General features: G+C 47.0%; 1 protein-coding gene across 2 annotated transcripts; it reads right to left on the bottom strand.

Annotated features, from left to right (window-relative positions):
- Positions 1 to 998: 998 nt before the first annotated feature.
- LOC147256802 (high affinity choline transporter 1-like) lies at positions 999 to 24488 on the bottom strand. Of its 2 annotated transcripts, XM_086210403.1 has the most exons (10): positions 23374 to 24488; positions 12766 to 12797; positions 12066 to 12269; positions 11864 to 11977; positions 10695 to 10850; positions 6352 to 6500; positions 5676 to 5819; positions 5384 to 5537; positions 5071 to 5288; positions 999 to 4089 (listed from the first exon to the last, which is right to left on the bottom strand). In XM_086210403.1, the coding sequence occupies exons 3-10, from the start codon at positions 12247 to 12249 to the stop codon at positions 3553 to 3555; spliced, it is 1656 nt and encodes a 551-aa protein (XP_086066529.1). In that variant the 5' UTR covers positions 12250 to 12269; positions 12766 to 12797; positions 23374 to 24488; the 3' UTR covers positions 999 to 3552. The 2 variants fall into 2 exon arrangements, with proteins under 2 accessions (XP_086066529.1, XP_086066528.1); XM_086210402.1 differs by lacking the exon at positions 12766 to 12797 and having other exon boundaries at positions 23374 to 24485.
- Positions 24489 to 24796: the final 308 nt, after the last annotated feature.

Here is a 24796-nt window from a genome sequence, read left to right as displayed (position 1 = left end):
ATATGACTCAATGCTTCACTGTCGGCTGCCAGAGACATGTCCTCATGTCCAGCAGTGTCCATTCAAAGAAAGCTTTTTCTGAGTCGGCACGTTTGATTTGTTTCTGCAGAAGCGGATCTCAGTTGCTCTCGACTTTAAATCCAGGAGCAAAGAACGAGAGCAAAACAAAATCCAGTTTACAATAAAGTCACTTCCTCATTCTCAACTGCGGCAAAAATCACTTCAGCTTCCAAACAACTGTGGTTTGAATTTGTTTGTTTCTCTCCAAGGGAAATTAAAGCCAACTTTCACCCCCCCAAAAATGTATTTTGCCTTTCCAGTCCTCTCTAATAAGTCTCTTGAGCTCACCAACATTTTGATTGGAGGCAAAAACAAAGCAGTTGTGCGCCACTGTGAAGGCGAGTGAGCGAGCCGGTTCAGCCGAGTGCGTCAGCTGGTCACGCCCGGCGCTACCGAGCCAGCGACGACCAGGGAAGTGTGGGATGGTTGTGGGTTATTGACCATCATGGATTATAGCAGATGATGAAATGCAGAGTTGGCAAACAGACATTTTTGGAGGCTTTGGCTGTCGTCAGTTTCATCAGTGAACAGCACTTCCTCATGAGTAGGGTCGTCTCACACGTGGAAGGTTTAAAGTGTGACGGGAGGCAGGAGCGTTTCAAAGAGGCGGAATTTTAGTTTCCAGTTTCTTGTGCTGCTAAAACTCTAAGACAACACTGATTCTGATGCAGCGAGTTGTGCTTCTTTCTGTAGTCATTTTCTTCTTTGGCCAGCCGTTTGATTGGTTTTACTCCCTGCAGAGTTGCAGCCGCTTTCCAGGTCTCCACAAAGCTGGCGACATGTTTGGAAAAATATATTAACCACTTAAGAAACCTGGCAGACAGCAGCGTGTGTGTGTGTGTGTGTGTGTGTGTGTGTGTGTGTGTGTGTGTGTGGGTGGGTGGGAGGGTGTTGCATAACTTACTAAAATGACTTAAACCGCAAGTCTGAATGTAATTTGGTTTTAGCTTTTATTCTGACAGAACCTCACCCCATGGGGATTTACATTACTGGATTACAAAGTAGGACCTTGCCAAGTGGCAAGAGAGAAAAGCCTTCACGAAAGTTCAGTATACAAACAACACAGTTATTGACAATCAACATGCATAATAGTATAAAACCAAATATATATTAAGGGGGGAAATAAAATATAGAGTTTACTGTATTAGAAAATCAACTGTCCAGTACGTTCATAGAAGATGGTTGAGCACAACAACATGGAAAATCAAACATTTCTGCACAAAAGTGACAACACGCATACAAACACGCCATCATGAAGGCGTTGCCACCCTGCGAGCGCGGCGGGCAGCTGTCCGAGGTGACTGGGAACTGCTCTGAGAACTGGGGTCTCCGTTCTGACGCCCTTTGAGCTGTTCTGGATCGCTGCTGCCACCCAGAAGGTGATGTTCTACATTCATTGTTCTGCAAAACTGAATTTATCTGAAACGTTGCCAACTTGAGATAAAAAATTTGTGTTTTTTTCCCTAAAACTAACAACGCATAGCAATCAACTTTGATAAAAAATAAAAAGTGTAAATACACATGATTAGACTGTACAGTACAAGAGTATAATACAGTTAGAAATCACAGTCACGCCTATAAAAAGATGCATGCATTTGTTTGGAGACAGTTTGTTCTGTGCCATCAGTCCTTGGAAAACAACATTCATACGATTTGCTTTGGATGGAAGTCAGAATCACGGGTGAGAATTTTGTACTAGATACTAATACTTAGAGCCGACATTACCACTCCATGAGGTATTTGAACAGTGACTAGAGTCGACGCCCGTTTGGCGATGTCCAGCAAACAGGAGCGAGACCAGTTTCCAGTGATATTTAAGGCAACAGTATGATAGAGGAAGGCTTTCCGACTGTCACTCACAAAATGCTTGTAGGCTCAGTACACAAAAAGGATGATTTAACAGTTTTGTTCTGTGTGGAATCGAATCAAAACGGAATAAAATATGTGAAACTTTTACGGTCAATTTTGTGAATCTTAGCTGCAAACCTTCCACCACCTCCGAGGAAAAATGATCCCGCTGTAAACTACAGCTTTGCATTACAGTAAAAGACTAAAATAAAGTTTACAGTATAAAACCACTGACACCGCCTCCAGGCTTTTCACACATATTAGAGGTTGAGAGGGAGAGTGGGTGAGGAGGGGGAGAAAAGGGGTGGTGTCCGGCGTTCTCTCTGTTGCAACTAAAGTATTCGCAGCATGCTGGGAGATTGAGTTCTGCAGTTTTGTCACTCCCCGATCACAACAAGACAGGAGATGTTACATAGACGTAGAACAAGAGTGTGTGTTCAAACACACTCGACAGTGTTTGGGTCACTTGAGTGTTGTAGCGCTTCACTGCAGCCCAGCTCAGAGGCGGTAGCGAAGGGCTCTTCCGTACCTGGGGGCTCTCTCAATTTGTTACAGTGTTGTGCAGCATCTAAAGACGGGCAAGACAGGTAACTCTGATCATCCTCTCTGGGCATTCATGTTCCTTTTCTCTGTCCCTCAGAAGTATAGTTTAACAAGGAAGAAACGTAGACGTTCAACTGGTTAGCTTGTCATGCTGTGTAGGCAGGAAGAGATCAGGTCACATGACTTCAAGAGAACATCTTTCACTTTTGCACTTGTTCTTCGGGTGATATTTCTTTATTCTGGCGTGAAAGTCGGCCCTGTCGCGCACCTGCAACCGCCACCGCCCCGCCGTCGCAGCCGGGGTTTGGCGTAATTCATTCAAGGATTAAGTCGATGGCTTGTTTTATCGCTGTGACTGAGTTTGACAAGTCAGACGCCTGCTCTTCCAAAAGCAAACACGCATAAATAATGACAGCCTTTGTGAAAAGGAATTGTAAACTGTTTTGATCTGTTCGACTGAACGTTCCTCTGGAGTCTGTTTCCGTGCAGTTGCCTTAAGGTGTCGCCACAGTGCGGTAATGTAGGAACTGACTTCAGGTAGGCCGAAAAGGAGCGAAATCTCCATTTATCTGCAAAAAGTGTGATAAAATATATATTTCTACAAATCTGTACAATTATACAAGCCTGCTCATCAAAGAGGATCCATTGAATAAACTTATACTATTTAATAGAACTTTATTTAACCTCCAATCGTTTGCTTCTGTGTTTGACTTTGAATTTGCTTCTGGGGTCTCTACGTGTCCATTTTCAGTCGTGTGATATTTACAATATAATACAACTCAATCTCTGGCATTAAACTCAGCTTGGTTTTCGGAGAAAAGGGGCTCATTTGTGTGTAATTATTCACATATAATAATGATGGCCGAGGGCTTGTTTGCTAACTCGCCGTGCAGCCCTGTATTCGTGCTAGAGGGCACTGAGGCAGCTGAGGTAGGGTGCCAGAGAGCTCAGATCGCGTGTCGCTAACGTCGGTCTGTACAAATTCGCTGTGACTCTGTACAGCTTCAATGTTCAGCCCTTGTCGTTGTTCCCCCTCCGTGAACAGACAAAGATGTCTGCCTCCAGCCGCAGCCCGTCCTCTGGCCCTCGCCGTGGGCCTTCTCAGCAGCTGGTGGTGTCCAGCAGCTGCTTGGAGGACTCTTCGTTGCCAGAGTTGGTCCTCCTGTCTTCAGGGGCTTTGGCTGTGGGTTTCTGCTTGCGCTTGATCTTGTACACGTCCCACCTCTCAGACAACAGGCCTTTGTTGAAAATGATGGACGCCAGCCAGGAGAAGAGTAGAATGGACACAAGGGAGATGACCATGATCGCGGTGCGGAAGGGGAAGAACTGGACGAGCTTCCCCTCATCGTCCAGCCGGCAGCCGGGGAAGCGGATGGCGGGTGGGAGGCCGATGAGGGGCTCGCCACTCAGGACTCTCATGATGATTCCCATCAAGTAGCCCACCGTGGCTCCGTAGCCATTCGACACCTTGAAGAAGAGGATGCAGACCAGCTGAGGGAACATGATGGTGTAGGACATGTCCACGCCCACCAGCCAGAAGACCAACACGCTGCTGTCCAGGAAGGTGAGAGCAGTGCCCGCCAGACCCACCACCACCACAGAGATCCGGATCACCCACTGCATCTCCCGGTCCGAGGCCTGCCACAGACAGAAAGCAACATTTGACCTTCGATCTCGTTGTCAACATGAAGCCATCAGCTGCAGCGGTGACGTGGCTCTTTATGGGGAACATTCCTCAGCAGTGAGTCATGAAGCAGATCATTGTTATAATAGGACAAACATCATGTACACACGAAGCTGACAATGTCAAAGTGTGGGCATGCTGTGTATGAGCAACCGTCAAGTCAATAGCAGCTTTGTTGTGTCCAGCTTGGGCTGCTGGAGGACAGTGCAAACAGGCTGTAAATGTCTCACTTCGGCCCACACAGAACCGTACACATGATGCCATGGGAGGCATTCAATACGTGGTGGACATTTACTGCACAAGATGATCCATGAAGGGGAGATAATAACATTCTACACGGTTCTCTGCCAGAGATGTGGAAGGATTGGGCTCAAGTCTGAGAGTCACAGAACTTTGACAGGTTGGGGAGCGATCATTTGGATGTCCCACACCTACAGCAGGTGGAGGTACGCGGCCTCTAGTATTGTATCAACTTGGTAATGCACTCATTCCTTTTTGGCCCAAATAAAAGCAGCACAGGCAGGGACATTTTATTTTCGTCACCATAATTAGAGAGATTCCTTCAAGCAAATATTAGGAGAGAATACAAATGATTTGAAAGGGATAATTTAGGAGTAAGTATTTAGCCTGAACGTGCTAACTCTGGACTCGTAATACCTCTTAGTACCACAAGAGGTGATAGTGAGTCACGGCATTGATGGAGGAACTGAAGCTACGATCTCACACTGAGAATTGAGTTTCAGTCAGAGAGGCCAATGAAGTCCAGATGGTCCTGATGTAGAGTTTTGGTCACCTGATGTCACAGCCTGGATTCGCCAAATACCAAAGCCTGCTGGGTGGTAACTAAAAGTGCTTCATTAGCTTAGCACAGCAGCGCAATCTGCCTGGTGACAAGTGAGACTTTGGTGGAATTCACACATTCACTACGTGAATACCTGCTTCCTGATGATGTTCTTGTAGATATTTGAAGAGAAGAGAGAGGCGGAGGACAGCAGGGCCGAGTCCATGGAGGACATGACGGCAGCAGCTACAGCTCCGATACCGATGACGGAGATGTAGGGCGGGGTGAGGTACTGGAGGGCGATGGGGAGGATGGAGCCTGCTTGGTCGCGCTCATACGGAGTAGGCAACCCATAGCTGGTGGAGTTCCAGTCTGAAGTGTTGGAAGAAGAGAGATGATCATGAGAAGAGGAAGCAAATGTGGTCGTGAGAGCGAGAGTGTTTCATGATCTGCATCGGCGTCAGTACCAGTAGACGCAGCCACAGCGCCAATCAGCACGGACGGAATACCCAGCACCAGGCAGAAGGCTGAAGATGCGAAGCAGGTCACCTGAGCCTGAGTGTAAGATGAGGCGGACAGGATTCTTTGGTAGAAAGCCTGGTAGGCCAAACCCCCCAGAGCCTGGCTCAGACACACAGAGGAGGAGCGGCGTCAGGTTGCATGGCGTTGCAGGAACAATCATGACATGTATTTCTATTAATGAAATGAGCCCCGACATCAGCAGCTTGAGTTGCTAGGGCACACGTCGTCCCCACTCACCAACAGCATGAAGTCATCAAACCATTTTCCGGCTTCACTGAGCTCCACCGTGCCGACCCAGGGAGCCTGGAAGGTCTGGTTGTACGCCGTCAGTGAGATGTCCACAGAGTGAGGGTTCTTCAGCAGGAAGGGAACACACACCCACTGTGTACACAAACACAAAGCTAATCTGATTATGGGCCCAGTGGGGGACGTTTCCAGGCTGACACTGGAAATTAGGAATTAAATGGAGAAGCTCCTCAGAGGTGAGCATGAATTCTGGCACCGCAGCTCGAACGCTTGACAACCAGGCGTCCAATACCACACACATCACACAGACACGCCGAGGAATTTCACAGTCCCGCTTTCTGGCTTGACCTGAGCCTCCAACGGCACGATGTGAAATATTTGATCAATTATGGTGACAAAACCAACTGAGCTCATTGACCTATTTGCATGACAACCACGCTGAAGCCAGAGCGAAGGACAGCTGAAAGGAGCGGGCTGACGCTACCAGCCCATGATTAATTCTACCAGGTAATTCGATCAGCGGGTAGGACAGCTCCGCTGCAGGTGCCTCTGCTGGAATCTAAACTGAAATGTGACGCCTGGGAAAAAGTTCATGTTCTGATAGCACACAGGCTTGACCTGTCCTCCAGAGAAGCTCTCAAAATGGCCGCCGTGTGAATGTACGCACCAGACTGACAAAGATGAGGATGAGCTGGATGACATCAGTGTAGGCCACAGAGTAGAGCCCCCCCAGCAGTGTGTAGATGATGGCCACCACTGAGGAGATGATGATGGAGTAGACGTAGGACAGGTCCAGGATCACACTCATAGTTCCACCTGGAACACAGAGCAGGCGGATGAGCGGCGCGGGACGGACGGCGTCTCCACAGCACAGATTACTACTGATAGACATGCAGCTGGCTTGTATCAAGTGACTCATTATGTTCTTAGTCTCACTTCACACACCAACACACACACACACACACATATACACACTCTTGCACACACTCTCAGATACACACACACACACATCCACTCGGGTGTACGTTAACGTAGAAGCTAGGAGTAACGTTCTCTTGTGATACAGTTCACCCCAAAAAAAGGCATCCAGCCATCGTCTGCTCCCCTCACGCTGACGGAAGGTCAGGTGAAGCGTTTTAGTCCACAAAACTACTGGAGTTTTGCAGGTGAAGGTGTTGCGGTGATCTCGCCGACAACAGAAACGGAGGGAGACCAGTTCAGACATACATAAAAAAAACCCTGCATAATTAAAACATCAAATGCCTCCGCGCTGCTCGTCGACGTGTCACGTTGTTTTGAAAACCTCACTGGCGCCATGTTTGTTGTCTCGTGACCAACATGCCATCGAGGCCAGGAGCGCCACGCGACACTGCGACCGCAAACATGGCATCAGTGACATTTTTCAAAACAACTTGACTTGTGAGGGCTTCAGGACTTCAGGCGAGCAGTGCGGCGGCGCCTTATGGGTTTCTTCTGAATTCCTCCAACACTGGAGAGCGGTCTCCTTTCACTTCAATCTTTTGTGACATCACTGCAGCAACTTCACCTGAGAAACTGCTGCAGTGTTTTGTGGGATAAAAAACTTGACTCGCACTTCCATCAAATCCAGGGTGAGCAGATGAAGACTGAATCTCCATGTTTGGCTGAAGTGTTAACCCCGAAAATCATACAGAGGCATAAAAAGGTCTTGTCATCTGTATGAAGAATAACTTAATCATTGCCATATTTGGTTTAAACATTTAAAAAGCATCCATGAGCTTAGAAGATGCAACAAGCTGACATAAAAGTGGTAACGAGCAAATTAAATCAAACAGAACTGTACAGGAAAACACAGGACAGAAGCAGCCTATTGATTGTGAGACTCCAGGAACGGTTTTCCTCCCTCACGGGGGAATTATCACCCCTTCAATAACAGAATCTTATTATTTTAAATAAAAATGTAAATAGAAGCTTTTTCAAGAAATGATAATGTGTAAAAAATAAATAAATAAATAAATAAATGTAAACAAGTGAATTAAAAAATAAAGATATCTTGTTACTCAAACAAGGCAAGCAAAACGTCACTACCTTCACAGTCTCTTCTGCCACATTGCCAGGGTCCCCCCAGCCGCAGCCTGCAGCCACACCACAACAATGCCCTTAAACAGAGAAGTGTCAGATCGGCACCATCGATCGCCACTCACCCCCCCACCACAACCTCCACCCCCACCCCCCCTGACCTGCCACCCCTCGACTGACCCCATCATCCTTGGAACCACCCGGTTTGCTCTGTCTGTCCTCCAGTTGAGTGGCATAGCTCACCTTCCCGTTTGATTTTTCACCCGGAACATCTCTGATGTCTGACCTTGGAATACCGGAAGCTTTTGATTTAGCGTTGAGCTGATATTGATATTCAAAGAGTTTTTGTGCCTTTAAGACTGATAACCCATCACATCAATCTTCACATTCATGTCATCATCTGTGTTCACACTTGGCACTAAAACACACCGTCACCAGGCGGACCTGAACGATGTCACGCAGGCAGGAAAACGTCGCTGAGCGTTGAGGGTGAAATCCAACTTCAGTCTCAAACGTTGCGTGGATGCGGAGCCTCTCAGCATTCCTTCACTCCTGAGGTGCTGCTGACACCACAAACCTCCGCTCAGCGATGCTGGGCGCCAACGGGGCAGCAAAACCTCTAAAATGTCCGTTTTTATTGCTCACATCAGTTTTATTTCTGAGGTTGTTTGTCTGAGTTGTCCTCTGTAGCTTTGCTGTGCTTTTCAAACATACTCAAGTTTATCGGAAAAGCAAAACGGGACCAGGAATAGTCAGTGGAGATGCATTCTGGTGCCAGGTGTGAACTGGATCCGTCTGGACACACATCCATGTCAGAAAAAAGATCTTTCAGGTCTTGCTTGTCCCATAGTTTAGTTTATGAAGGTATTACACCGATTACATAATCAGAGTATCGTAAATAATTCCTGAGTGGTGCGTTCTCCTGATTTAGCGTTCGGTCCTGTGTGCTGAGCTGTGCTGTTCCCCCTCAGCTAAATTTAGGAAGAAGAAAGGTGGAATGAGATTTAGTGGGGCCAGGGTGGCACCGTGGATGGACAGGGGGAGAATACTCCCTCCCCTGTGTTGTTTTTAGATCCTCTTCTCTCTCTCTCTCTCTCTCTCTCACACGCACGCGCACACACACACACACACACACACACACACACACACATCCTTCTCACCCTGATTCCTTCCCGGCAGAAATGTGACCATGGCTGTTTACTACACAACTGAGAGGAAGCACATGATAAGTGGGTTTTAAAGGTGAAATCCTCCCTGACACTGACCAGTCTCTCTCTCTCTCTCTCTCTCTCTCTTACACACACACACACACACACACACACACACACACACACACACACACACACACACACACACCACTGAAACTCAGTTTAGGCTATACATACACACACTTGACAGTTTCCAAGCAACAAATAACCCTCAAGAGTGTCAAATGCTGTGTGTGTGTGTGCGCGCGCGCGCGTGTGTGTGTGTGTGTGTGTGTGTGTGTGTGTGTGCGTGTGCGTGAGCTCACATAAGGGATGCATATCTGTCCTAGAAACAACGAGAGGAGCTTCTACTGAGGAGCGAGGGGTCCCCTGATTCTAAATTGGTTTAATAGGTTTGGACAGAAACGTCCTGGGACGCATTCCTGCCTCCTACCCGTCCTTTTGTGGACAGCACAGCTTCTGCTGCTACCTTAGTCGCTCAGATCTAAACATCATTGTACTCTCAGATCAGTGAGGAATCAGACATTGAACCTGTCAGTCACATCTGCATGGAAAAAGTCTCTAGTTTGAATAATCGATCACCTTTCACAATCAACAGGCTGCTCGATGTTTAACCCCCTGTTTCAAATAACACTGGAAAAGAAAACAGCGTTAAAACAGACAAGAAAACATCATGATCACGCGCACACCCACACTCGCATCCACGAACCAAACCCGTGAACACATGCATCATTAAACCGTGGCATGGGGATAACTACGTATGAATTTTGCAGCGAATATAGAACCACCAGCTCTAATTATATCCCAGGGGGGCACTTTCATCTTAAAATAGATGATCCTATTAGATGAGTAACTTTCCATGTGAAACAATAATAAACTGATCAGTCACATGACCGCTTCGGAGCAGAGCGGCTCTCCGTCTCTGGGTGTGAAGCTGGCGCGCGCGCCATTTATTTGTCCATTTCTATTCTCTAAAATATTAATCACTTCTTTTATTGTTGTTTGTATAAACCAATGATCGGTCCGTCTGATATTTTATTATTCACGGGAGAATTTTATGAGAAGAATTTTGACCTGGCAAGTGAAACATGACTTTAATATGTGCAGAAACCTTTTGTACGGGACTTCCTCATGTGCTCCTCATGTCACAACATGTGACCACAGTCTGGTTTTTTTCCTGGGTAGCGATGCACTCGATGGCTAAAGATAATATCCTGCTAGAAAACTGAAGATGAGGCTGACAGTTCGCTGGCAGGCCGCCGCACTCGCTGCCGAACGCGGTGACATACAGAGGACAGGCCTGTTCTTGTTCCTGGGTACGATCACTCTGAGCTGGTCCATAGTAACCCTGAGCTTTAGCTCTCATAGTTGGTGGTTGTTGCTATGACAGAGTACTGAATGTACACAGCTACAACGCTGAAAGCTTGATAGACCTGCTACACCTGTCTGCATTGGCCACTTTCACGTTAATACACACAGAGGAGAAGCCACACACCGAGCTAAATAAGTTCTAGAAGCATCAGAAACACAGGACAATGATGTCGCGGGGCCTCGTGCGTCTATTATTTCTTCACCTGTGCTATTTTAGTCATTTCTCAGAGCGGCACGATCATCGTGTCCATCTGTTTTTCTACTCATGTGTCGGTGCACATTGTGTCCTCCGTTATAGGGATGTGTGCAGGATTGCGTAAGCGTGTATTAGCACACACAAAGCCAAACACTTGTACAGTGTGAAGTAACTCACCCAGGCTGACGAGAGTGCGTGCCACCCACAGCACATCGGCCACCAGTGCAGGAAAGATCAGTGCACTGCTCAGGAAGTTCCCATACTTCTGTTGGAAAGGGTCCATCATTGTCACATACTTGTTCTCTCTCATGGGCTTCGCAAAGAAAAAGCCACCTGGAGCGAAAGGGAAGGGATTAGTGTCAAATCGTCTGGAAACGATAAGGTCGCGTGTTTTACGGCATGCCTATAATTCTATCAAGCGAAAGCCTGCATGAGACTGAGCGGAAGGGGGGGTCGATGGCATGGTGCATGTGAACAGTTAGGAAAACAAAGTGTTCCCTCCTGATAATACAACAAACACCTTTCAGCTGAACCCTCGGCTCCACTTGGCCAACAATGGACAAGAACAGAACAGAGAACGTTACATTTCCTGATAGGGGGCTTTGGACTTTCCACTTCCCATAACTCTCCCACCATGTGGGCCATTGCGACAATGAGCACTTGTGATCTCACCTGTCACAAACACCTACAGATGAATGAGTGAGTATCACAGCGCTAGTTTCATGTCTCTGGAGCTCAAGTCTGTGGGTGAACCCAACCTGTTGCAGCTGTTGCCTCAGGTTACCATCCAGAACTGATTTCTCATGCTCCTATTTTTAACCCGAGCGACACTTTTATTAGCATGGGCACGGGGTGAAGTGGGGGGGGGGGGTGATGGGAGGGGGGGGGGGTGATGGGGGGGGGGGCCGGGGGTTACTGGAGCTGTGGTCAACAACATGTCAACTTCAAACAGAAGCTGGTGAGCTTCATTTTGGTGTTTTACTGAAAATGCCATGGACAGCAGCGCATTCCCCTCTGCTGCATCGATACCAGTGCCCGGCTGCAGCTCTCAGCGTCCCACATGAACATGTTTATGCTCTATCTTTGCTGACAACACCAACTTCACAAGAGAAAAGCTCAAATTATGTATTTACATAAATAAGATTGAGTGTGTGTTATGCAATATGTCCCAGAATCTCCTCCTGTCAACATTTACTGGAGCTTGTCGGTGTTCATTTCTGACAGCCGTCGAGCTTCATAAGCACAAGTCGTATCCAGTTTGGCCCAGTTGCAATCAGGTGACATATTTTGCCAAGAAAAAGGAGCAGCTGGTGATCTAAGGGTTTACAGTTCCGGTTGATACTCACCTAAGAAGAAGGTTAGGACGTAGGGCACAGGCATGAGAGCCCACACGGCTCCTAATGTTGGGTTGTACGTAGCCTCGGCTATACCCAGGATGAAGCCTCCACCCACCCACGTGGCTGCAGGGACACACACGCATGATCAACATCTTGGAAACTTCAAACAACAGACTGCAACTATGCTCCTCCGTCCCTACGACCGCTTTACCGGTTAGTGTGAAGATGCCGACGAGCAGGTTAATGTTGCGCCCGGCCAGTAGTGTTATCTCCATGCCGTCTCCTGTGCACTTCTTCTCCTCCTTCTTAGAGCGCATGGACGCCCAGATGCCCGTTCCCAGGATGAGCAGGTAGAACACCGCCATCACCACCAGACCCGGCACATTCAGAGCCATAATGAGTTTCTCTGGGTGTCCTGTTGGACAAGAGAGAAAAATAACAAACGTGACGATTAGAAAAGGACAAGAAGAGCGGGCAACATCCAAATGCTGTGCAAAAAGCACAATCAATCACATTTCAAAACATGGCTGCTCATTTTTAACTTGGTTCAAAAACATGTGCAGGGTGGGGGTGGCAGAGGATGCAAGTTTGCAACTGTAAGGTCATTCTGACAATTCGCATGTGCAGAAAGCTATAAGTGTGAATGATAAACAATGAAGGCAACACGTAATTTGTATTCACATGAATGAAGAGAAGGGTGGGTGAGGTGGGAGGGGAAGTCTAGAGGTCTTCCTACTGAAACAGTGAGACGAGGACAGGAAACTAAGAGGAGAACATCTTGATGAACCAGGTTCTACTTGCTGGGCAGAAGGGAGGATGAAGTGAGGAAATATAAAGTGGAGGACAAAAAAAGCAAAAGGGTGCGAGGGATGAAGGATGAGGAGGAGTCGGAGAGGCGAAGGGGGTCTCACCATGTGTGCAGCAGCACTGACTGTCCCCCCCTCTTCAGTGGATGGATGGTGGTTCGACCCCAAACATCGGGAAGTGAACACAACTCAGAGCCATATTAGTGCGTACGTGCGTGCGTGTGCGTGTGTGTGTGTGTGTGGTAAGAGGATGATAGTAAGGCGTTTCATCTGCTTGGCTGATGGCGACTAAACTTGCTCAGACAGGTTTTCCATTTAAACAAAAAGGTTCTTTTTCTGTTGACATTTCTCATAAAGACTTTCATCTGTTTCACAGAGACACGACCACCACCCAGAGAGACAAACGCCAGTGAGCTCTGGCTCAAACTGAAACTGGAGCAAGAATGCATGTAAAAACAGTCCAGAGAATAGGGAGAGGGGAAAAAAGGAAATGTTTGCGAAAGGAAAGGACTGAAAAATACGAGTGGAGCTGCATGGATGTGTGTTTATGTGAAGGAATGGAAGAGGGGCTGGGGAGGGGGGCTCCACACCAAAGTCAACAGAAGCCTGAAAAGCTTACTCACGTGGCCCAGGTTTTTTCTATGTGTGTGTGTTTGTGCCTGTGTTAACATAGTAAGTATCGCAGACTTCAAACTGCACATGGCTGCTATAGTGAGACACAAGACAGGAAGTGCTGGTCAAAAGAGGAAAAGGCAGCGGAAGCTCAATCCACAACATCTCAGTCACTTCAAGTGTCACTTCGTCACATTGATCCATGGGCAACTCATGAAGTGTCTTGACGGACATGAGCTGCGTACAGCAGCATTATAATCTGTAATAGGCTGAGTTTCAAGTTTCAGGGGGTGGGCAGCACAAGCACCCCCCCCCCCACACACACACACACACATCTGCTCTATGAAAAAAAGAAATCTGTCAGTGTTTCTGTGGCTCGATTATCTCAACAAGCGATCGATGTCAAACTCTCCCTGTCCTTTACTGATGCACCATGAACTGCATTGCTGTAGGAGTCTGGGTTCTGGCGTCCGAGAGGGTCTGGGATCTGAGGGGCTCAGATGTCTAGGGGTCTGGGGAGTTCTAAGGTTTTAGGTTGTATGAGGTCTTAGGGGTCTGAGTTGGTCTGGTGTCTGAGTTGGTCTGTGGTCTGAGTTGGTCTGGGGTCTGAGCTGGTCTGGTGTCTGAGTTGGTCTGTGGTCTGAGTTGGTCTGGGGTCTGAGCTGGTCTGGTGTCTGAGTTGGTCTGGGGTCTGAGTTGGTCTGGGGTCTGAGCTGGTCTGGTGTCTGAGTTGGTCTGGGGTCTGAGTTGGTCCGGGCCTCAGGGGTCTGGTGTCTGAGTTGGTCTTTGTCTGAGTTGGTCTAGGGTCTGAGCTGGTCTGGTGTGTTATGGTGAGGACTGGTTTGTAATAAGCATGGAAATGCTCGAGGTTGTGGTCCTCATGAGACCGCACCAATACTGTTCCTCAATCCTAATTCTGAGTTCGGAGCCCTTACAGCGTCGGACACACTGCCCCCTGCTGGAGAGACGGCAGACTGACTGGCTGGTGGCACCAGTTCCATGTTTATTGAGGGTCTTACAATCCTACAATTCTACAATTTCATTTAGCAGACGCTTTTGTCCAAAGCGACGTTCAACACAAGCAAGAACTCAGACTTAATTAAGGAAAAGTCCATAGGAAGCGCAAAAGTGCTTCAGTTGTGATTTGGTCACAGGTACTGCCATCTAGTGGCAGAAGAAGTGTCGCCCCCCCCCCTCTTTTTTTTTTTGGACAAACATACAACATCACACAGCACAGTTAGTGCTACATAGTCACTAAGTGCTGGGTCTTGGACCCTCTGACTGATTCTACCCCAAAGAGGAGCAGAGTCAGGTTCAGTGCCTCGGTGCTCTCTGAACAATTGAGTCTTCAATTGTCTCTTAAAAGTAGAAAGGGGGTCTTGGGGTCTTGATTGTGTTATAACACAAAACTTCTTTGACTGCAATGTCTGACTTTGATCTCCGAGTTATCACTTTGATGTGGCTTCAAGTTTCTGTTTGATCTCCACCACCAAAAGGATTTCACGGAGCATCAAAGCCATCCGGGCAGAATCCTGAATTTCCTCTCTGTCATTCTAAGTGACACATCATCCGACTGGCTGTCAGTATCACTGAAACCAGAATCCTGACTCTCATTTCAGACCCTAGACTCCTTGTTCCTCAGCCCCCCTCAGACCCAGACTAGACTCCACGTGGTGCAGTGGCAGAAAGAAACAAATGTCCGCTGCCCAAACCTCAAGGCTGGAGTGTGACAGGGCCTCTGAGTACGACGGCCAGTTGGATTAACCCTTGCGGCCTGAATGAGACCACCTGGACCAGCAGTGGACTCTTACATGAAGGCTTAATATGTCTTTGAGACACTCAGGGCAACTAATCTGTACTTAAGTGTGCATTTTACCGACAGCCGTGATGAGACTCTTGGTGGCCGTTAAACGCTTAACACCTTGTCGTAAATGATAAACGCCACGATAGCTGCAGGCGTTCATAGTGACGTCAGACGTCGCGACGGTGTCTGGTACTGACACAAGGAGATTTGGACGGAAGTCAGTTGAACGCTTAGTCGTTTTTTTAATGTTGCGAGATGACAACTTGTTGGTGGTACACAACTAATGTCTGGATTCATTCCAGGGACTTGTTAAAACTTTATGGGGCCTTGTGTAACCGCTGGGGCAGCAGAATTCCCCTTGCATTTTTCGTCAGCTTGTAAAACAAAAAGAATGTTCTTGAGGTAAAAGGAGGACACCAAGTCCCAGTTCCGTGATTTTTGTCCAAATGCTCCCTTTTGAAATGTTGAGTTAATGGGCAGTCGCGTTCTACTTTTTTTACCTTTCACGAAGTTGAATTTATTTCATTTTTTAACTAAACCACACATGCTGCCGTCTCAGGCTGGCTCATCTGCCTTGCAGAAATCAGCTAGCCTCAGATTTCTGTAGCTAGTAGCTAACGTTCTCTGCTTCTCTTTGTTGTTGTTGTTTACCACGATTTCAGCATTTTTCAGCCTTCAGCCTGTTGCTACGTTGATGAAGTGGCACTATAAAACCAAAACTGAGCTGTGGGGGTGGATTTATTTATTTATTTTTGTATTTTTTTTTTAACCTCTGAGGGGTTTCTGAGAGTAAAAAGGGGAATAGCAGAGTTTCATGTCAGTGTATATTTGTGCTTTACTCTTTGTGTCACTCGTTACCGCGGGGCAGGACATCTATTGTCCAGAATATTTGAGTGGTTCCCTCTGGTCTGTCCAAGTATGCAAGATATTTCACAAAGTTAAAAGAGAGGACTTCAGTTCTGCGGGGATATGGATTGACCTATTTTGAAGTGAAGAAATCGTCCCATTATACGTCCCCCTCCCTCACTACGCACTCAACACACACACCAGGACTTGGCCTGTGAATGTGGATCGTCTGCCATTCCTCAGTCAGGCCGATGTACTCGAGTTACCGACTTCTTCCTGACATGCAATATAGGGAAGATGCATTGGCTCATATATTTAAAGGGATTCAGTCACACTTCATTTAGCTTTCCTCACACTAAATGTTTCTCGTGTTTTGAGCGATTGAAGGTCTGGATTCAATGTGAGTTAATTTTCTCCCGTAAAAAAGAAAATATTGAAATAAAGTTTGACTGAGACGATGCCAAGTAAGTATTTAGTTCCTGCGCTGTAGGTGACTCGCTGCCAGAGCTGCGAAACTCACAGCAGCACAGAAAAGGTCAATAAAACTTGATGGCTTTTCCTGATGAGGCCCCAATAAAAGTCTGGATAATGCAGCAAAATTCAGAGTCAAGTAAGGATTTTGTCACCCTTGAGTTTAAAAAGCTCCTGAGCTGCTTGCGCCGCTTCCATGTTAATTCGCTTGACGAGACCTTTCCAAGTTGACAGGAGCTTTGACAGGATTATATTACACTTGTGTAATCACAAGGATGACGCGTGTGATTTGTTCCCTCGCAGCAGGTGCAAAAAAAACTAACAAGAGCGTTCATGTGGATGTCAGTCAAGCGCAGCTGGTTCATGCCAGCACAGGAGGCTCGATCAGCCCAGAGAAAAACATCATGCACACCTGCACAGGTCTGCACGGCCTTTAAAGCTTACGTAAACTGTTAGTGTACACATGTTTGTCTTGGCTATGCAGACACTGTTGATGCATCTTTGATGCCTTGTGATACACTGCAATGTTTGTTCATGTCCGTACAGGTAGAAATGTGCTCACCTTTTCTGAGTTCAGGTTCCCCCCCCCACACTCATTTCCCCTCGATGCCTTGCTCAATAGTAACATGAAGTGTACTTCAATATACTTGGATGCCTTCACCCCAGCCTGAAGAACAGTCACGACCGAAGTCAGATAAAACTCGGCTGAAGTCAGACTGCATCGGCCTGTTTTGTGGTCACTTGCACAAAGAGCAACAATGTTTGGTCTTTGTTGCTTTGAATTATTTATATATATATATATATATATATAGATATATATATATAGATATATATATATATATATATATATATATATAAATATATATAGATATAGATATAGATATATAGATAGATAGATAGATAGATAGATAGATAGATAGTTTTGAGGCTTTAATTTCCTGAAAAATGACTTCATGAAGTCCGGGAAAGTTCTATGGGTTCTGGGGGGCTCCGAAATCTGGGGGTCGGAGCTGTTCGGTGGTCTGAATTATGTCAGTTCCATTGTGACTCCTAGGAAGTCTTGGTTAAGAGGAGCCCAAGTTAACCATCCAATCAGTGATGGTTAACTGTCTGCACGTCACTTCCTACTTCCTGAAACATGTTTGGTGGACGATCAAGCGCCCTCACGCGTGTCTTCATGTTGCTGTAGGTGAGATGCTGGTTAACAAAGAGAAGACAACTAGTCGTTTATAACTGTATTCTGACTCTTGTCCACAGAGAGCTGACAGGAAAACGTTAGGGTGCCACACAGCCGGAGTCTGCAGATTTATCAGTGTTCAACCTGCGTCCCTGTGTCAGGGCAGGCCAGCATCACCTGCTGATCTCATGAGGAAACCAAGGAATCTCCTGGGTAAGCTCTCATTGTTGAGCATCCAGGTCCCTCGTCTCCAAGCCAGAAGGACTTTGGTTTAATGTCTCACATCATGTGTGTGTTTACCAGCAGCTGGAGATACCAGCAGGTTCAGTTCTACATCAGATCCACCAGTAAACACCAGACTGGTGGATGGTGGAGGTTCAGTTCTACATCAGATCCACCAGTAAACACCAGACTGGTGGATGGTGAAGGTTCAGTTCTACATCAGATCCACCAGTAAACACCAGACCGGTGGATGGTGGAGGTTCAGGTCTACATCAGATCCACCAGTAAACACCAGACCGGTGGATGGTGGAGGTTCAGTTCTATGTCAGATCCACCAGTAAACACCAGACCGGTGGATGGTGGAGGTTCAGTTCTACATCAGATCCACCAGTAAACACCAGACCGGTGGATGGTGGAGGTTCAGTTCTACGTCAGATCCACCAGTAAACACCAGACCGGTGGATGGTGGAGGTTCAGTTCTATGTCAGATCCACCAGTACACACCAGACTGGTGGATGGGGGAGGTTCAGTTCTACATCAGATCCACCAGTAAACACCAGACCGGTGGATGGTGGAGGTTCAGTTCTATGTCAGATCCACCAGTAAACACCAGACCGGTGGATGGTGGAGGTTCAGTTCTATGTCAGATCCACCAGTAAACACCAGACCGGTGGATGGTGGAGGTTCAGTTCTATGTCAGATCCACCAGTACACACCAGACCGGTGGATGGTGGAGGTTCAGTTCTATGTCAGATCCACCAGTACACACCAGACTGGTGGATGGGGGAGGTTCAGTTCTATGTCAGATCCACCAGTAAACACCAGACCGGTGGATGGTGGAGGTTCAGTTCTACATCAGATCCACCAGTAAACACCAGACTGGTGGATGTTGGAGGTTCAGTTCTACATCAGATCCACCAGTAAACACCAGACCTGTGGATGGTGGAGTTTCAGTTCTACATCAGATCCACCAGTAACACCAGACCGGTGGATGTTGGAGGTTCAGTTCTACATCAGATCCACCAGTAACACCAGACTGGTGGATGGTGGAGGTTCAGTTCTACATCAGATCCACCAGTAAACACCAGACCGGTGGATGGTGGAGGTTCAGGTCTACATCAGATCCACCAGTAACACCAGACCGGTGGATGTTGGAGGTTCAGTTCTACATCAGATCCACCAGTAAACACCAGACCGGTGGATGGTGGAGGTTCAGGTCTACATCAGATCCACCAGTAAACACCAGACCGGTGGATGTTGGAGTGGTGGAGTCTTAAAAACCTGGGTTGCTAACAAGAGTCTAGAGGAGCCTACAGAGGTCATGGAAGTCATTAAAGGTCATCAGAGGGAAGACACAAGATGCCTGAAGCTTAGTGGTGGTGACCTTGAAGTCATGTGACCCTGGTGTAGCTCCTTCCTAGGCTAACGTTAGCTTAGCACTGCTAACCGTAGCATCCAGGCTTCCAGCATCATCAGAGGGTTCATTAGTGAAGATGATCTTGATGAACTGAACCTGGAAGATCATCAACTTTTGTTCACCAGAGCTGATTTACTGGTTCAATCACCACAATCACATGGAGCGATCCTATTGGCTGCTGGGGGAGGAACCAGGAGATGACCACTTCCTGTTGGTGGAGGAACCAGGAGATGACCACTTCCTGTTTGACCACAAACATACTTCATCCCCCTACCACCTTACTACCAGGCAGCAACATTGATCATGAGGTAACATCATGTCTTAATGGTGGAGATGTGTGACTCGATCAGCAAACATTCAGGTGGATCCCGACGGCTCTTCTGCATCTCCTTTTAGGGACATTTAAAAGGAGGAATTACATGGAGATGAAAGTGACCTAATTAACGTCACTGCAAAAACAAGCACAACATATGAAGAGTTTGCACGACTGCCAACTGTAGGTATCTGCCCTCTTTACTTCCTGCTTTTATGGTGACATGTTAGTCTAAATCAAGTTGTGCCCTGAACAAACATCGCCTGGTGTGTTGCCCCTCTGAAACCAAGGAGCAGAGGCTCACCCCCGCTGCATGTGGCTGGATCAGTCATGCTAATCTATGCTATACCTTTAAATATAATCTCACTCCTGAAAACAACCTCTTTCTATGTTTGATGGAAGCAAGAAAAGCTGTACATCATGAATGTAAATGCCTGCAGCATAGATCAACTGGGATCTTCTTGTTTGACTGGAGGCTACACAAACATTTCCCACCTTGAGGTATACTGGGAGCAGCTGGGAGCCGTCTCACGTGCAGTGCTCATGTGAGGTGTGTGCTGGAGGAACACACATTATTCTACCGCCTCTAAATTGGTCTCTCATATTCTGTCCCACAATTAGCGGTTGCCGAAACACATATTCATCACACACACGCGCGCGCGCACACACACACACATGCGCACACACACACACACACACACACACACACACACACACACACACACACACACACACACACAAAAAGAGCAACAGCTTAACCCAAACCTATCATTTCTCTGCTTTAACAAGCGCACATAAAAACTTTCTAAGTTCAAATAGGCTCTTTCTAACAAGCAATGGGCAGTCAGTTAAACTACACACACAGACACACACACACACACACACACACACAGATTTAATACATGGACAAGTCATTACTAACACACAAGCAAGGAATCTCTCCTCACTGTTCTGTCTGTGACTTGATCAACAACAACAACAACAACAACAACAACTTGTTGAACTGATCGACGTCAAACTTGGCGTGTGCTTTCCTGGTGCCTCAGGAACGAGTTGTGTGGAGGTTGAAGTCCACGGTCCGGGGGGATTGGGTTGGGTTCTGGATCGTAACCATCCAGCCATGTTTATTTAGCCTGCAGCTAAATTTGATATAACATGAATTTTGATTTGATGGATTAACCCTCAGCGCTCTCTCATGGTGGCACTGAGCGAGACCAGCTGGCACTTTCAGTTTGACCAAGTCGCTTGTGCGTTCGGGGAGTAGTGATTACACGGCTGGATTAAGAAGACCTGGATTATACTGAACAACGACCTGGAGAGTTTGTAAACAGACCCGTTTGGACTGTTTAGCTGTTGTTAGCCATCAGTCGCCATTATCTTCCATCTGAGGATACGTCGCTGGCTCTTTGTACATTCTGGAGTCACGAAGAAGCGATGAAGGAGGGAAAAAATGTCGGGAGCTCAAGACTCCTTTTAGTGAGGGCTTGAATAAGAAAAACTGTGTGGGTGAAGTCTGACAATGACGAGGGTGTAGCTGGTTGTGTGGTGGAGGAGACGCTTCTATGCTGTTGATTCTATATTTACTTCTATAAAGAAGCTCAAATTTTGACACAGAATCAACAGAGTCATTAAAAAACACCTTTGTGAGCTCTGTTAGCAACTCTTAGTGCACACAAGACACCTTGAGGGGGAAGTTCACTGGACTGAATGACCAGTGAACGCTATCCTCTCGGTAGCTCCAGTGAGAGTCTGGAGTCCTGTCCTCTCGGAGCAGCAGCACCGTTCTAAACCAAACCCCCTGCTGACTGACCGGTGGCTCATGTTTGCAGGTCAAGACGACTTTGGCGCTCGCGTTGGTCGGTTTGAGCTCAAACTGACATCCACCACAAAGCAGATAGCCAATAAAACAACCTGACGAAGTGACAGCGTCAGATTAATAACAATAATAATGCATGGCATATTGGAAGATACAACCATGATATGTTTCACTTCCCATCCCTGGTCATAAATCAGTGTAATGGGAGTGTCATGTCATTTTCTTATTAATGTCACTTCCGCAACCATCTTGCTCAGCATCTGGCATCTGGTAACTTTCCACAACTGCACAGCTCAAGTGTTGAGAGCAGCGGAGCGCTGGCAGACTGACAGAAGCACGCAGGGTACATCGCTGAGTGCGTCGCACGGGCTACCTGGAGTCTACACACATACTTCTGTTTCAGGTTAAACATGTTAAGTGAGTATAGAAATGTTTCATAGATTATTTTTTTATCTGACGTTTGAAAAAGATAAAAAAAAAAATCAACATTAACCATCAAAAAAAAGAAAACACCCATTCACCAGGAAAGCCGCACAAAAATCCCCTGAAGCTGTGAATCAGTTTCTTTTCAAAGTTTGAATCAGACGGCTGCTGTCTGACTGTAAAAATAGGCTGTAGGATCCCTCTGTGGTGTGAGATTACAGCATCTGACCCAACTACCGCTCCACCGCGCCGCACTCAATTAAAATGCAGCTCTTCAACTTTCCTGACGTCTGAGATCCAACCTGCACGCTAAAGAACTTTTCTCCCACAGAACAATGGTGACTAGAGAAATGAATGTTGCCAGGAATACACAGCAGTTTTGACTTGACCTACTGACATTTGGAGTGGTTGTACGAGGGCTGAACGTAACCTCTGGCTGTGTTTGGCCCGGAGAAATCAGGACCGGATTTATTACCTATGTGAGAAGAGTATCTTTGAACACGAGTAGTCTCTCTGTCCAAATAATCCATGAGGTATTCTTTCATACAGGTGCAGAAGTGTGTCTTGGCACAGGCACAGCTATTACTCTCCTTCTATGAATACCTCAACCCCCCCCCCCCCCCACACACACCCACACACACACACACACACACACACACACACACCTCCCTACTTCCCTGCCTCTCAGTACTTTTCCGTTCAGTCTCTCTCTTCTGCCAACTGTATGTTTTGCTGCCTGCTTCTTCTCCATCTCCACCCCCTGCAATCTTGAGCGTTTACTGACATTATCGTGTGCTATTAGCTGCCGGCGGGGAACCGAGTGCAGCGAGCAACTTTCACTACTCGTGGCTGTGCACATGCACACTTCACACTGCAGGACTCCAGCCAGGGAAATCTAAACTCTCTGTGCTCCAGACACAAACATATCATCTTCCACTGAGGAGGAACACGATGAAGGTATCAACTGAGAGGTCATAATCAAATATGCATTCATTCAAATGCAGCTCCTCTTAATATTCAGCTTTATTATGAACATCACTTAACTTGTACGTCTCATAAGACTTGAGGCATGAGTTCCCTGGACCGGCTCCAGCCTTGATGACTTAATAAGAAGCATAAGAGCACATCAGTCGCCGTAAGCTGACTAAGCTGAGCAGAACCTCAGGTAGAGCGAGCCTGCACCTCAGGGACCAGGACTGTGACTGAGGCTGGCAGGTACAGCGTGAACGAGACAGGCAGTGTGTCAGTGACTAATTCTGACAATATGTTTATTGCGTTATCATTGTTTGTGACGACCAGGAAAAATCACTGATCGCCGGAAGTTTACAGGGATTATGAATGAAGAAACAAACAACTCAGGAAAAGAAAAAAAAACTGGAGTAAAATAAAACTCCACAGCAGCCGGCTTAGGAACGGTGTCTCTCAGGGATTTCTATGTGATACACTCTCACTTAGTGTGACCCAACTTGGCAAAACATGTAAAACACACACATACACGCTAACATACAGCCATAACATGACACTCTGCATTGAAAGAAGAAAACGCATACATGAGGACAGGGTAAACCTGAACACAGGAGAGAAGTGAGCAGATGAAATAAGAGATACATACCTAAGGAAGGGGTTAAGAGTGCGTGTCAGTTCTGAGTGATGAGGATGATGATGATGATGAGCAGAGGGAACAGAGGCTAGTCTCACAGGACACAACAGGCCAGATGATTAACTCAGTCCAGGAGGTGAGTGGATCATGCAACACTCATCCACGGTGTAGGGGATGGAGAGACGGCCAACAGATGGAGGGCCACACAAAGAAACAGTGTTCAGTCGTTTTGGCAGAGAGGGATTTCTCTTCCCAATGGAAAAAGTTCAAAAGTCTATGATAAAACTTAAAAAAAAACCAAACAGAACTCAACAGCAAAAAAAAAGGGAGAGGAGTCAGAGAAGATGTTCAAAGCTCATGTGGCCGACTCATTGAGGGAGGATGGAACTCTCTAGAACCACCACGCGCTTATAAGCCAGGCTGTGTGGGAGGGGTCAGCCAGTGCACTGAAGGAAGGGAAGCTGCCACGAGCGCGACGCGATTGGTGACTGCATCAAGGCTCCCGTCTGCAGCCAATTAGCTGAGTCCAGGATGGAGGGGAGGGCCTGCCCCTGTTGAGCTCTGGTCCACATGAGGATGACTCTGTCTGTGGAGGCACTGGCACCTCCAGCTGCTCACGACCAGCTCATTAACCCTCGTACCATCGCTGGATCAAATTCTCCTCTCATCTAAGAGACAGTCTGTTCCTGTGTTCGTGCCCTATCAGCCATGACTCATCTGTGTCTCACCTAGCTGCCGTGTTTCACAGCGGCTGCACAGCCAGCGACGGTCACACTCTCTTGGTACAAGTAGAAAAACAGCTCCTTCCACAGAGCGTTTTGTTTTACTGGTGTGTGTTGGTGCGTGAGTGTGGGTGCACTGGCCTGCCTCCTCGCTCAGGCCTCACACAGAGCCCTCCTTGTTCCGTCTATATGGTTTAGTGTATCAAGCATTTAGTAAATCACAAGGGAAGAAGGAAACAGAAGCTGTGTGGCAGATGGAAGAATGACTTTGGGTCAGAACTCCCTCGAATGCCTTTAAAATTCTCTGCTCATATTCAATCAACAGAGATCAAAGCGCACCTTGACCTATATATTGCTGCAAAGGGCCCTTTGTACGGTCCAGGTGAGCTGTTCAGAGGTCACACGCAGCCTCCAAGTCAAATACGTTCAGGCCGTTTTCACATATTCTCAGTCTGGTGAGGAAAGACAAAATCATTTCACATCAACAAATCTGACATAAGTGTGACCTGCTGCTTTTTTACAGCAGCAGAACAAATAGGATTTGCAACATTCTCATGACAACTCATCATTCAGCTGCAGGCCTTTGAAAAGAAAGAAAAACATGAAACCACCAATGCGATATTAGTTGTTGTTGATCCAGATCATGAGATCTAAATCAGCATCCTGTTTTTACAATGAAAGAAAAAAAAGCAGCTCTCCCTCTCTGAGAGAAA

This window comes from Aulostomus chinensis, chromosome 8 (assembly GCF_037954235.1).
Source record: "Aulostomus chinensis isolate RoL2024-O1b breed Wild chromosome 8, RoL_Achi_v1.0, whole genome shotgun sequence".
Lineage (NCBI taxonomy): Eukaryota > Metazoa > Chordata > Actinopteri > Syngnathiformes > Aulostomidae > Aulostomus > Aulostomus chinensis.
This window is presented reverse-complemented; position numbering and strand designations above follow the sequence as displayed.